This window comes from Crocodylus siamensis, chromosome 13, assembly GCF_052110815.1.
Source record: "Crocodylus siamensis isolate JL-2025a chromosome 13, ASM5211081v1, whole genome shotgun sequence".
NCBI classification, from domain to species: domain Eukaryota; kingdom Metazoa; phylum Chordata; order Crocodylia; family Crocodylidae; genus Crocodylus; species Crocodylus siamensis.
Window position 1 is genome coordinate 1,812,958 of NC_143407.1, and position 13,821 is coordinate 1,826,778.

The following is a 13,821-nucleotide window of genomic DNA, read 5'->3' on the forward strand; positions in this document are numbered from 1 at the left end:
CTGACAAGGCTTGTCCTGCCTCTGGATCCCAGTCCCCGAGGAAGGGCAGATTTGTGCAGCCAGAGACTCCATCCTTCCAACCATCCATCTCTTATAGGAAGGCGCTGGTCCCCCAAGTCAGGCTGAGACGCACGCTTGCCCACCACTCAGTCCCCTACCCATTCCTTTTCCTTCAGCCAAGCTCCGCCACAGCGGCTTCCATGGTTTAATAAGGTCATTACGAACATTACACTCCCATACAAGGGGGAAACAAGAAATATTACCCGCTACTTGCAGAAGGCTACATAGACTGAGTCAACTCATGATTACTCAACCCAGGATATTTTCTATAATGTGACCAATGTTTCTATAAATGCCTTAATAGTCACTAAACCAATTGTGAAATATAGCATCACCTTATTGTGTCAATGACTGCTGACGGGTTTTTTTGGCTGTCACACCCGGAAATATCTATGCCTTACTGTTCTTTAATGCCACTGTTAGATGTGCAAAGTTAAGTCTCCTTCTGTGATGAATTTCTCAGTAGCGTACATGATAGTCTCAAGGAGGACAGGTGGAGCAAGCAGAAGGCCTATAGGGAATGGTGAAAAGGGACTGCTCCCCAAAGACAGATGTGTACCTGAGGTCAGGAAGCATACAGGCATGGTGAAGATGGGCAGAAGTCAAGCTGAGTTAGACCTTGCAAAAGAAAGTATAACAGAGTAAAAAAAAAAGTTCCTCAGCCATATAAACAAAGAGAGAACAAGGAAAGGAGGAGTAGGACCGCTATGGAGAGAAGATGCACTACAGATTAAAGATCATCTAGGTATGGTCCCAAATCTAAAGGCATATTTTGCCTCAGTTTTCACTCAGGATAACAACATGGAACATGGGGGCAAAGGCAAGATGGCTAATGGGAATGAGGGTTTGGAAATGGAAACCACCACTTCTGAGAAGGCAGCAAAGCTTGCAGGGACCAGTCATCCCTGAACTCTGTAAGAGCCACAGGTCCAGGAGCAAGGAGACCAGGAAATCTTGGCTTGCTTAGCTAAGCAAAAGGAAGGCCAGGAAGCTATACTGCATCTCTTCTATGAATATACCAGGAAGAGAGAAGAGCAAGGCTGGGCATGAGAACACGTGGGAGAAAACTGGCCATGAATAGATTTAGGCAGGGGACCAGAAGAAGGTTCCTAAACAGCAGAACAATCAGGCTGTGAAGTGGAGGGGGGATTACTTAAGTGCTTTTAAGATAAAGATCAATCAATTTATGAAAATGACACTATAATGAGGTTGCCTCTGCTAGCCAGGGACTAGACTTGATGATCCAGGAGGCCCCTTCGACGTCTAAGTGCCTATGGCCCTGTGGTCAGGTTCCACGCATTAGGAAACACAATCAAATTTGTCCTTCTAGCTAATCAGTCTCTCTGCCTGGTGGAGAAGCTGAGGCCTATTAAATTCCTTATTCTGTGTATTGTTCTATAAATAGATTGCACATCGTGTTCTTCTGTGTTGGGAAAGATTAAATGATATACTATATTTGAAATGATGATCTGTTGCTTTAATAGAGCCCAGGGTGAGGTGAGATTAAAAGGAGAGCCACAAAGGAGCGAAGGGGAATCTTTCATCTCTGGGAAGTAATGAAGGGAACCCTAAATAAGAGAAAGGTCTGACTCTAGAGTGGCTCTATCAAATTATATAGGAATATAATGAGTTCTACACAATCTCATTTCCATACGCAGCTCTCCCAAAGCATTAGCGGCTGAATATTTAATATCTTCTCAGAAGCTGTTTTAATGTAAGGATCGGAAATGTTTAAGAGGGAAAACTCTTTTCTTTGGTTCTACGAATAAGCAAAATACAGCTCAAAGGAAATACGGCTCGTCTTGACCTCCCTATTATAACTCCGCTGCCTGTCTGTAATAACACCAAGAAGTATCCAAGACTGGTATGAGAGTAACTGGGTGTTATTATATGGGCCATTTGCTTTTTAAACAGTTATCATTCCTCTCAGTGTTCAAGTGCATGTAAAAATGCCCATTCATAATTTTGCAATCCAGTTTGCTTCTAAGCTTCATTAAAGGTGCCATGTCAGCTTCTCAGCGTCAGAAGTGGACTAGATAATCAATGTTGTGCCCTCACACTCAGGAACCGTTGCACAGGCAGGAGACTCTTTTCATTCCTTGCTGCTTTCATTATTATCATTGCAAATTATTTTCTTTTAAAATAAAACCTTCTACTTTTCAGCTAAAGGGACCGGTCGGCCAGCTCTTTGGCTGGCAGAGATCAGCACAGCTCTGCTGAAGGCGCAGAGTTACACCAGTGGATGACAGGTCCCATTATCTTGCCAGCTTTGTGTGTGCTGTGTGTTTCAGCTAAGCAAGCAGCAAAGCACCTGACAAATCCCTTTCCCCACTAAGTGTTAAGGGGAGCTGGATGTTGCTGTGTACTGAGATAGTCTAAAAACTCCTAAAGATAACAAAAAGGAATAGACAAAAGTGCTTTCTCTCTCGTGCATGCTCTGACCTGACTGGTTAAGATCCCTTTCTAAACCCCTAATCTCTCTTGTTACAGTCTCTGTATGCAAAGTCTAAACACGGGGTTGCCTTCCAAAATGCAGATGCTGACTTAAACCAGAGGGACCTGCAGAGACCTGAAGATGCTCACTGTATATCAGAGAAAAGCACCTTGCCCTTACTGAACAGCTTTGATAAACTTTCTTTTGGCACAAGAATCCCAAATCATAAAAGCCATCAACTGATTTTTCTTCTGAAGGGTTTGTTTCAGACCCCCAAATGTTGAAAGACTATTGATGTGCAACCCAGTGCTCACTAGAGCAGGCCCTGAGAGTGCTACAGATATCAAACCATTAATTATTTAGAGAGAGAAAAATAACTGAAGCAGCTGTTAATTATCTAGCATGTTTGTATTTTCTGCCAAGAACACTCTTAGTGTGTTTTTTAGGAGATAAAATTAGATAGAATGGATAATGCTAATACCAGCTCCCAGACCAGTGAGGGGGCACAGCACGGACACAGGACCCTGGTTCACAACGCATTGGCTTGGAATCGTTTCAAAACCACTGCTGATTTTGCCCGTACTGTACTGAGGTCTCTTTGAGGCCTTGGGGGATTCACAGCCCTGCTCAGAAAAAGAGCATGTTTTCTTAGTGAGATGTGCAGAAAACCTGGAAAGCTCAGGTATATTTTATTTAGTCCTAAACAGTGACCAAATATAAACGTTTTCCTGACCCAGCTCATTCACCAATTAAAACAAGCAGTCTCCATTAGCATGAAATGCTAGTCATCAGCAATAACAGCAATTAGGCGTTTCCTAGACCTACTGTCCAGTGGGAGCAACCTGCGGCCTGTAACGCTCGAGCAGAGATGCCGCGGGAAGACAGAAGACCAGATACCTGTCCTTCCTTCAGGGAAGACTGGGCTGCCGCCCCGCTGCCCTGGAGAAACTATTAATGATCCCAATGGGAAAAGGTAGAGAGGGGTTTCCAGGACTTCGACGGGTGCAGGTATCGCCTCGGCATCCCCCTGCTCGGGCTGTGTTTCTGATTGTGCCCCGTTCACCTTGATGCTGTGGATGCTTAGTGTGAGGAGACCTGATCCTTGAGAGAGGTGGGGGCTAAGTTAAGCAAATTAAACCTCCTCCCATGCAGGCTGCTGTCATCATTATTATTATTTTGTATGAATTATCTTCCAGATTTGGCGCTGCGCATGGTGCGATCCTGTGGTTTCTTAGTAACCTTCCCTACCACCTCCGCACGCTCACACACGCTGGGGGACGTGCATTTCTTTTCTTAGTTTGGATGCTTTCTGCAAGATCAGATCCGAAAATAATGGTCTCGGGCCTTGCTTCTCTGGCCCTTGTGAGTCACTTTTGTGGGTTAAGGCCCAGAGGGCTTTCGTGGCAGATGAACCAAAGTATGTTCCTCCCTGTCTCTGTGCCTACCAGACAGCTCACCAAAGGACAGGCTGTTTGCGTGGGTCTGAGATGACACAGAGGACCCTGCCAGCATTAAAATGAGACTGAGTAAACCTGTCCTTGAGAAAGAAAGTGCTTGAAGTGTTAGGACTCTGATCCCAAAGGCAGTGAGGTCCTATGAGGCAGTGGGGCCTTGCATACATGTGTCCAAAAACTGGTACATGGTGCCAATGACCCATTTGGTCTAGAAGGGGCCAAGTCTGTTGCGTGAGGCTCTGCCATCTCATCAGGGTGTCCCACGGGATGGGCCGAACGGAGGGGGTGTTGCTGGCTTGGGGAGGTCAGTAAGCATGGAGGGAGTTGGCAGAGGACGAGTTTAGATAAGGGTCTAATGCTGCACCAGCATAGTGAGACTAGGAGCCGGCCAAGAAGGGCTGAACTAGAGGCCTGCCTTGAACTCTTTGCCTTCCAGTGACCCTCTTGCAGCTGCTAGAAAGGCTCCTTGTCTGCATTAGAGGCTACTTGGGCATGCTTCCACCCCACTTGGGTCTTGCACAGACCCCTAACACAGGGCCTTTGCATTTCCTGACTGCCTGTGGGTCCATCAAGGCACTCAAAGGCCCAAAGTTGGGTTTTGGGGGGTGGTTTATATGAATTTGGGACAGTGAGGAGCGATCTGGAAGTGTCCCAGGGGCAGAGACTATTGCTGCCCAGATGGGCGCAATGATTAGCCCTGGCTCACGTGGACCTTGTGGTGGGGGGAAAGGCTGGCCATGCGATTTCTTCACGCTCTGGGCTCTGCTTTGAGCTTCAGGGTTGACTGGACCCAAGAGATCAAATGAAATGGCCCAGTTTTGCCTGTTTCCACACAACTGCACAGCGGTTGCTCTCAGTTATCAAACCACCACATCTTGCTCATGCCTAAGGCATGTAGGACAGAGGAGGGATTTAAGCAGTGCGAAGGCCTCATGCTTTGGCCCAGAGGAAATCGTCACCAAATGCACATCCACACGCAAGCACATCCATTCTCAGGAAAGCCATTTGTGGAGGTACCACGGCAGTCATTGGTGGACCCATGGAGCCTATTTCCTTGCCTCACTCATGTGCATGCAACATAGGTTCAAATCTCTCTCAACCATGTTTTAAGAGTTTTTAAATAACATCTGTTCCAAACTCCTAAAGCCACTGGGCTTAATTATTTAGTTTGCTAGTGGCCCTGTTTCGGGGAAGGAGAAAGAACAGATTCTTGGAGATGAACCGTCCCCAGCCTATGTGGAGCTGAGCTATTAATATTTGATCTCCTGCTAGCCTGGAGGCAATGGAGAATAATGTTCATTGCAAGAGCCTAAGACAGAGTCTGCTTTCAGAAATAACTGAATTGATACCGAATTGATCGAGTGACTGGAGATGCTGGTGGAAGGAACCTTCTGCGCTGTATCTGGGCAGGAACCGTAGGATGCTTGTACTTCCTGCAGCAAAGGAACGGACATTTTGTGAAGTGCAGAAAGGGAGTCAATCCTTGCTGATTGTTTTGGAGTCCTCAGAATAAGGTTAGATTATTGTTGGGCCACGCTCAGCACCGAGGCAATGAACTTGGCCCCTCCTGAAAGAAGGAAACGTGCAGGCAGGGACAGAGTTTGAACTGAATGGCAAAATGTCGTTAAATCGAGCAAGCTGGTGGGGTAACGTGGCAAAACAGGCCAATCTGTGATGGCAATGCAGCAGAATGCAATGACCAGCCCATGACCAGATGCAAAGACTCGGCAGCTGCCAAGCCACGTCGCAGTGTGCCGGTCTCTTCTGTAGGAGCAGGTCTCTATTGCCTTGCTGAGTTACAGGAATCTGTGGTCTCCCAGGCACTCGGCCTCTTCTGCACATCACAACCCACTCAGGTGTGGCCCAGAGAAGCTGAAAGTAGGGTCAAGAGCTCTGTTTTAGTGTTGAGTTTGCTCATCCGCTGCTCGCCAGGACCCCTGGCTTCCCTCACCTTCCTGAGAGTTTTGCAGATTTCAGCACCGTTCAGAGCCGGGTAGCAGTCGTGTCCGCAGGCATTGGTGTCATCACTCAAAGAGCTAAACAAGCACACTCAGGAAAGGGCCTCGGTGCCATTTTTTTAATGCACGAATGGTGTCAGCTGCTTCGTTGTGAAGTAGCCTGTTGCCAGCAAGGTTTGCCAGCGACCGCTCTGGACCCAAAGTGCTTTATATGGTGACATGGTTCCACTCGCCTTAGCTTAAAAAAAGCACAGGTTTCTGAAGTGCCCCTTCCCCCAGACTACGTTCCTGGTGAGCTATGGTTCCTAGCTTTGCATCTTCCTCTCCCAGCCAAAGCTCACTCATACAAACACGTAACAGGTGCCCTTTCTTGCCCAAGTGCAGGGGGGCTGGGTCCGATGATCTGTAAGGTCCCTCCCAACCCCTAACCACAGCTAGGTGAACCCGCAACGCCAAATACCACAGTTCACTCCCATTTGGGTTCCATAACTGCAGCGTGTCAGTGGCGATGGGGCTTGACCTGCTGTATGTGTCTACTCAGGGTTTCTTTAATTCATTTGAGCCCTGGTACCATGTGGCAGCAGTGATCAGTCTGGCCCTGAAGCGCTGGAGAGAGATACTGCTTATTCCCTGACCGGTTCCATGCATTTTTGCAATGGTTCTTCCAAGATTTCCTGCATCTGTAGAGCTAAATTGCTTTACGATGCAGTTCCCAGTGCCCTCCCAGACCGACGTAGACCGTCCTACAAGCTGCCCTAAGAACACTCTGGTGCAGTCAAAGTCAATAGGAGCTCAGCTATTGACTGCAATGGAGTCAGGATTTCACACACTGACGTGGAGCCTTACTGCTGAAAGCGGGTGCAGGAGACGGCACTGGGTACCAACCCGCTCAAAGCCAGGCCAAGTTAAGGAGCATCCAGCCAGGTGCCCTAAATCACGTCTAGAGATTTTTTTAAACTCCCTAGTCTCTGTCTCCTCCCTGAAGGTACAGAACAGCAGCCAGCATGTCTTGGCTTGGGAAGCTGCGGGTACACAAATTAAGGTTCTTAAGGTTAAGCAAATCTTTCAAAAGCAGAGCGCTCGAGTCGCTCATGCATGTACAGTAATACCGTTTCTAGACTCATTAGGCCGTCCAGACCTAATGCAGATATTTACCTCTTGGCTTTGCTCTTTCTACAGAGTGTGTCCATTAACCACCTCTCATTAGAAAGGAAAACCAGGAGGGCTGTGTTATTTAAAAGATTATGCAGCATTTTAAAACACAGCTCAAAGTAACGATATTTTTATACTGGTAACTGGTTTGTGCATTTACCTTTAATGAACTTTAGGTAATACAAACAGAACTATTAAAGGTTAAAAAAATTTTAAAAAGGCAATCAACACTTAGACAGAGAAGCAGGTAGCATCTGAATAGACAAATTAGACTTGAAAGTTGTTTTGACGGCAGGCAGCAGCTAACCGTGGTTTCTGAGGCTAACGTTAGTTGATATTGCTTTTTCTGTAATTTGGTTCAGTCCTCAGACTAGAAGGAATGAGGTCTGCAGATAAGAAATGGCCAGGCAAAAAGAACTAATTATAGGAATCCAAACATTAGGTAACTAGATTTTTTCCCCCCGCTTCTTCTTGAATTGCTTATTTGTTGCTGCAGAGAGGTTTCTGGCCGTCTATCCAGGAGGGGATCTTTTTTTCTCCCCGGACAAAAAATATTTTTTTTAATTGCCTTATATGACAGCTAATAAACACTCACTGCCACCACAAGAGGGGAGAAGGTATGAACAAGGCGGTCTGTACTTTTTCAAAGATGCACGGATAGTGTCTACATCAGTGTCCAATTATTAAATCAATCGCTTGGCCTGCCAGCTAGTAGGTGGGGCATAATGAGCTGCCCTATTGGCAATCCTTGTCCCCTCCATGGACCAGGAACGTATGGCAGCCTTCAGCTCAGTGCCCCCCAGAAAGCACCTAGGCCACACGCAGCTCACTAGCATCCCTTTCCAGGGGAAGGTCATTAATAGGATATGGGAAGGCAGCTCCAGGAAGGACCTGAGCTCTCAAGTTTTTAACCCGAGTCTTTCGAGGTGTGGGTCAGGGCTGGAGGTGGGACAGTGCTGGCTGTGCCTCCTTCTAGCCAGGCGGCGACCTTTCCAGTCCCACGCACTCTGGTTTCCCAGGGCCCTGGGAAGCAAGCGTGGCACGGACTGCTTCGTGCGTGGAAGTAACACAGCTCAAACCAATCTCCCTTGTCTTCACAGAAAGCCCGGCTGGCGAGGATCCGCGTGGCCAAGACGGGCAGCTCCAACGCGTACCTTCACAGCAAACGCAACGGCCTCCTGAACGAAGCCCTGGAGCTGACGGTACGTGCCAGGACAATGCGTTTCAAAAAGGTCTCTCCTTCCAGTCCTACCCTGGTTTTGTCCTCACCCTCCCACCACTGTGTAATTGCTTGTTATTCAACGTGGCAGCTTCACACGAGCTGCGCTGTGCTGTAATTATGCTATAATTTACTGTATACGCTACGTGTAGAGACAGCTGGGAGTCAGCTGCACAATAGAAGAAGAGTTTGGTTCTTGGGTTTTTTCTCGAGCTAGGGAAGAGTCCAACCTGCTCACACTGACAGGATGGCACTAACGAGCTAGACCCTCAGCTGGTACGAGCCAGCAGAGCTGCCCACCCCTCAGGCTCATGTCACCGGCACAGGGAGGCAGTAGGAGCCCCATTCCCCTTCATGGGCACAGGGCCATCACAGCCTTTCTTTGCCAGCGGCTCCCTTGGTTTCGGCTGCCAGTGGAAAAGCACACGCTGTACCGACATGCCATGCAGCCTTCAGAAATGGAATAAAAAGCCCTTAATAAAAGCTCTTGCAATGATGCACACCAACTACAGCAGGAAGCAGCTTCCAAACTCCCCCGAATACACAGGCATTTTTTCACTCCTTCATGGCCAGCTCTTGGATTTCACCGCGTGTGCAATGCTGCTGCTTTCTCCCAAAGCCCCAGCTCCTGGAGCCATGTGACTACATTTGAGTCTCATCTTTCACTGACAAATCAAGTGAAGGACTGTCTAAGCCCTCCTAGCTGTGGAGGGAAACATGGATGTGCACGCCTGTCTTGCAGTTCGGAGAAGCTGACACGGGCAGTGCCATTTCCCGGCAGCTGTATCGCCAGAGGAGGAGCTTGTGCAACGGTTCAAGCCAGACATGTCACCCCAATGAGATCAAGGGGTTCCTTCAGGGTTATTAGCTCTGAAATTATTACAGGCTTTTCTTAACCATCTGCAGGAGAGAAGGAGCTTCAGACTGGGTCCAGCAGGAGAAGAGAATCCATCCCAGCTCCTGCTCCGAGGCGCTTGGTGGTGGTTTTATTTTTAATAGAAAGGCATCTGGAGGCTAATATTAGCTATTCATGAGAAGGGAAAGTTTTAAGTGTGTCAGATTGCTCAGCAGAAGCAGTGGAAATGAGAGAAGGTTATTACATTAAGCCTGATCAAGACCAGAGCAGGTATTAACACATCTCATGGATTTCATTTCAAATAAATCAGTCCCCGGTGCGTGCGGGGAGCCAGGGCTAAGACACAGACTGCCTAATTGAGCTGCGACAGCCTCCTCACGCTCTGTTCCTGCATCTTTACTTGGGTCTAATGCTGCAAGCAACTGCTGCAGTGCCTACCGGTCTTTCAGGAGGAAGCCCAGGGCTGCCAGCACGAGCCGGCAGGCGTGCAAGCCTTCGTTGTTGCTGTTTTGCTCCTGCCCAGTGGACACTTGCATCGGCCAAGGGGATGTAACTGCCTTGGAGCTGGCCCCCATTTACATGTTGCTCCCTTGGGCCTGATTCAACTCCAGCGGGAGCGCAGTGATGGGCAGGTCTGCAATACGGGAAGTGGCCCACCCTTTAAGCTAGATAGCATCTCCCATGCTGCTGTCTAGCCCCGTATGCTTCACGTAGCTCCACCGACTGCAAGGGGCGGCTGGAGAAGTGAAGGTGCTGCTCAAGGTGAATGAGAGGCGTAACCAGTGTCTTGGCTGCTGCGATGCCTTTGCAAAGTGATTCAAACAGGTACGTTGTGCAGGACGCTCGCTTGGAAAGCAAGAGATATGGACTTGGTTCCTGGCTCTGCTGCTGACTTCCTGTGCCTCTGTTTCCCCCTCCTCCAAAACAAAAATAAGGAGCATTGCCAACTCTGTCCACTGCTTCAAGATTCAAGCGGCACGAGCAGCACAAGCAAGGCTACTTTTCCAAGTTTGTCATAACCCCTCATCCAGCAGGATGGTGACCCATTTGCCAGGCCCATCTCACCTCTCCACCATCCCAGCCTCCAACCTCACCCCAGAGGTTGCACTTCATTTTTTTTTAAGCATGTACAGCAAGGAGAGGCTGCGAGAAATGAGCCCTTGAAAGAAGGTGCAGAATTACTGGGACACGGCTCTGGCGTCTGGGCGCCAGCTCAGCCGAGTTAATAAGATCCTGCTACTTCCCCACGCAGCAACACGTAAAGTTATACAGTGCATTTAAATCATGTCCTGGGTTTTGTGGAGCTTTAAAATTCTGCTTTTCCAAAGCATCAGGGTAGCTCAGCATGGGTGCACCGCTCCCACCTGATTAAACAGCCTGTCATCCCAACATGAATCTCCTCGCCTCTCTTGTTGACCAAACCACTCTGCCAAGAGTGTGCACAGCAGGGCGCCCATGCCTCAGATGCCAAGGCCCAGAACACGTTTGGCCAAGAGCAGCGTTTGCCTGCTGGGCTGCTTTTATGGCATTAGCCCCAAAACGGTGGGGAGCGGGGTTGTTTTTTTCCTGACGTCACGGCTCCTACAGAGCCCACGAGAACAGTTAAACTGTGTCTGAAGAGGCTCCAGAGACTTTGCTTTCCCATTAATCTGGATTATTGTTATTGATGTAAATGACAGTAAGAACTAGAGATGCTAAATGAGACTAGAGCCCCGCAGCACTGGCGTGCAGCCAGGAAATCCCCTGCCCTGAAAACCTGACCATGTGAACAGCCTGAACTGCGACGGGGGGGATCGTTGTCTGCCTTCAACAGGTCGTACAGGGAGGCAGCGGCAGAGAGGGAGAGGCTTGCCCCTGGTCGTACAGGGAGGCAGCGGCAGAGGTAGGAACGAGCTCTGGCCTGCAGTTTGACCTGGGCCCAGAGCTCAGACTGCAAACCAGAGGAGGGACTCCCCTTCCTTGGACCAAAATGGGGTTTTTTAGTACTGCACACAGCACTTTGCTGGGCTCCAGGGCCCAGACCTCTTTCAATCCCATTGCAATAGATGAGACTACTCAGAAGCGCGCCTTGGGCCTGAGTGACCATGAAAGAACCACATGGCACCGAGCTAACGTTACTAAAGCGAGGCAGAGACCCCAAAGCCATTCTCTGTTAGCTGTTGCATGAGATAACATTTTAATGCCGAAATACCGAACGTGCCCGGGACCCACAGCATCACAGCTGTGCTTGGGTGTTATCTCCTATTCCGGTGCCCCAAACTTGCACTAGCAAGTTTGTAATGAGACTGTCCTATGCACATCCAGCAACAAAAGAGCCCCGGGAGGGGTCTGTTACCCAGCAGCGATTCCAAGTGCGATCACTCAGTCGTCATTGTTAGCGGCCATCAAGCAATTTTTATTGTTGTTACTCTGAAATCAATGCATAATCATTTTATAAATGCCCGGCAAGGCAAGCCAAACCAGCACAGAAGTCCTGGGCCCATGCACTGACTGTCTGGGGTTTTGAGGTGCTATCCAGAGCAAAAACTACCTAAATGGAGAACCGTTGTGGGAAAGAGCACTGGGTCCCTTGATGGGATAATGAGACACACTCTCCCTCCAGCGCAACGAAGGTTGGTAGCATAGAAAGGGCCCCGAGGAAGCTGGACTTGTGTCCTTTCATGGGAGGGACCCAGTGCAGTACTGTCAACATCAGACATGCCCCAGTCCTGGAGAGCATCTCCCCGTGGGTGCCAGCACAGGACGTATCAGCCTTCCTCTGCGATCACACTTCACAGAGCTCCTCGGGGATGAAACGGTGGCGGCTGTGGGCTTGGGGCACGCAGATCTGAGACCTGGCTCTTGGCAGTCACCGACCTGATGCAAGGCAGACTCCCCGACACGGGAAGAGTGCAGGCAGCCCCCGCACCAACCCTCTCCATCCCTGCTCACTTCATTTTCTGAAGCACCAAGGGGGTAGAAGCAGAAACAGCCCCTGGCGCTCCTCAGAGTCCTGGTTCCTGGATGTCACCTCTAGCGCCAGGGATTTTTTGGTCTCTCTCAAGCCTCTCCAGTGCTCTGCCAGAGCACAAAGAGGATGGCAGCTGGCATCCTTCTTGGCAGGCCCTTGCAGGACTCCACAACACATGGCAAAGACTCCCCTGGGCTTTTCCTCCCAGAAAGATTACTCTTCTAATGAAGACAGATTGCATTTGCCTGGAGCAATGCAGGTGTCACGAGAGGCACCCCGGGCCGAAGAGCAGCCCTGGGGCCAAGCATTTGTGTGGCATCTGTGCTCACCCTATCCGTGGGCATCCACAGCTGCAGCTGCGGTTGTCTGCGATTGCACCACTCTCCTTTTTGTTTTGGGGGGGGGTTTTTTGCACGTGGAGATGTTCCAAACCTGTGCACAGTGCCTGCTTCCAAACTGCTGAGCTGGAGGAACAACAGGAGGAAAGAAGATAAGGCAGGAGTCAGACCCCCAACACTGTTCTGGTCCTGATAACGCCCTTCCCTTGATCTGCCTTTCCACGAGTTTCAAGTCTGCCCTCAAGATGCGGGGGCGGGATTAATTGGTGGTGCCAAAGCGTAACGCATTCTCCCTTGGAGCCTGTAAACAGCTTAGGTCTTCTGCCAGAGCCAGCAAAGCCTTGTCTCCTTTGCTTTCAAATGCCATTCGTCTTCGTTCCAGAGCACAGTGTGTGGGGCCCCGATAAGTAGGACCCAGCCCCCACCTAACTTGAGCTTGCATCCTCAGTAATAGGTTGGCATGGGCAGAGGACAGCTGCCAAATTGCCAGAGCATAATTCCAGTGGGTACCAGCAAGGCTAACATCTGCCCTGTGTATTGCTGCTCTCAGAGATGTTGGTGTGAAGCTATTTTTTCCCCCCTGTCTCCTAAATCTGCGATCCATGCAGCATGTAGAACTCCAACAAGTTGGAGACAGCTGTTGTTGTCTGGGCAATCTGCTTCCTTCCTGCGCTCAGGGCTGTCTTTTCACTGCCTGCTAGGCATGGGCCCATCACCTGGGACTTCCAGAAATGCGGCGTATTCTGCAATGCCCGCTTTTAGCCAGGGTGCCAAGCTGCAAAGTCACCAACTTTTAATTTGCATCCGGCAGCTTTAGCCCATGCAACAAAGCCAGGGCAGGGGGAAAAATTGTCACTCTTCCCCACCAAAGTCCAGTGACAGCATTTGCAGGATCTTTTTAAGCGGGTCTTCTCTCAAGACCATTTCAAGGATTTCTGGTTTGCACCAGCTTCGGAGCCAGGCCAAACGAGAGAGAGAGGGGTCAGCTCTGGAGACCGCCCAGACCACTCCTCCTTTCACGCAAAGCTAACCTTCCTCCCTGATACGGTCAACCACCTGAGTACCTCTGCAGGGAGAAGCAGCATAGTTGCCCCCTTTTCACAGAGTCCCACGTCTCACCCACCCTGTCATGGTTTTTTTCCCCCAGCCCGAGCAGTTGTTGGCTGTTCTAAGTGGATGGTTAGCATGCATGCCCCTGATTGTGAAGGCAGGTCTGATTGCTGTCAAAATCATGCAGCTCTCTCTGCAAAGTCTTTCTGGATGAATGTAACAAACCTCCAGGTCAATTATGTTCAGCCTTTCTGCTACAAAGCACTCCTGGCTCTCTGAGAGACTAACATTGCTCAAAGCTAATGGTTGCAATGCCCTGTTCCCTTCTTGTGTTAAGTGAGCTTTGGCTT

At 49.4% G+C, this 13,821-nt stretch overlaps 1 protein-coding gene across 3 annotated transcripts in view; it reads left to right on the forward strand.

Moving 5' to 3' along the window:
* The window catches only part of KCND3 (potassium voltage-gated channel subfamily D member 3), a 205,217-nt gene that overhangs the window by 170,247 nt on the left and 21,149 nt on the right, over positions 1-13,821 (forward strand). For all 3 annotated transcript variants that reach the window (XM_090024908.1, XM_090024909.1, XM_090024910.1), the window contains exon 4: positions 8,159-8,260. In XM_090024908.1, the coding sequence (XP_089881034.1) occupies positions 8,159-8,260 (102 nt within the window). The remainder of the gene's footprint in view (positions 1-8,158; positions 8,261-13,821) is intronic.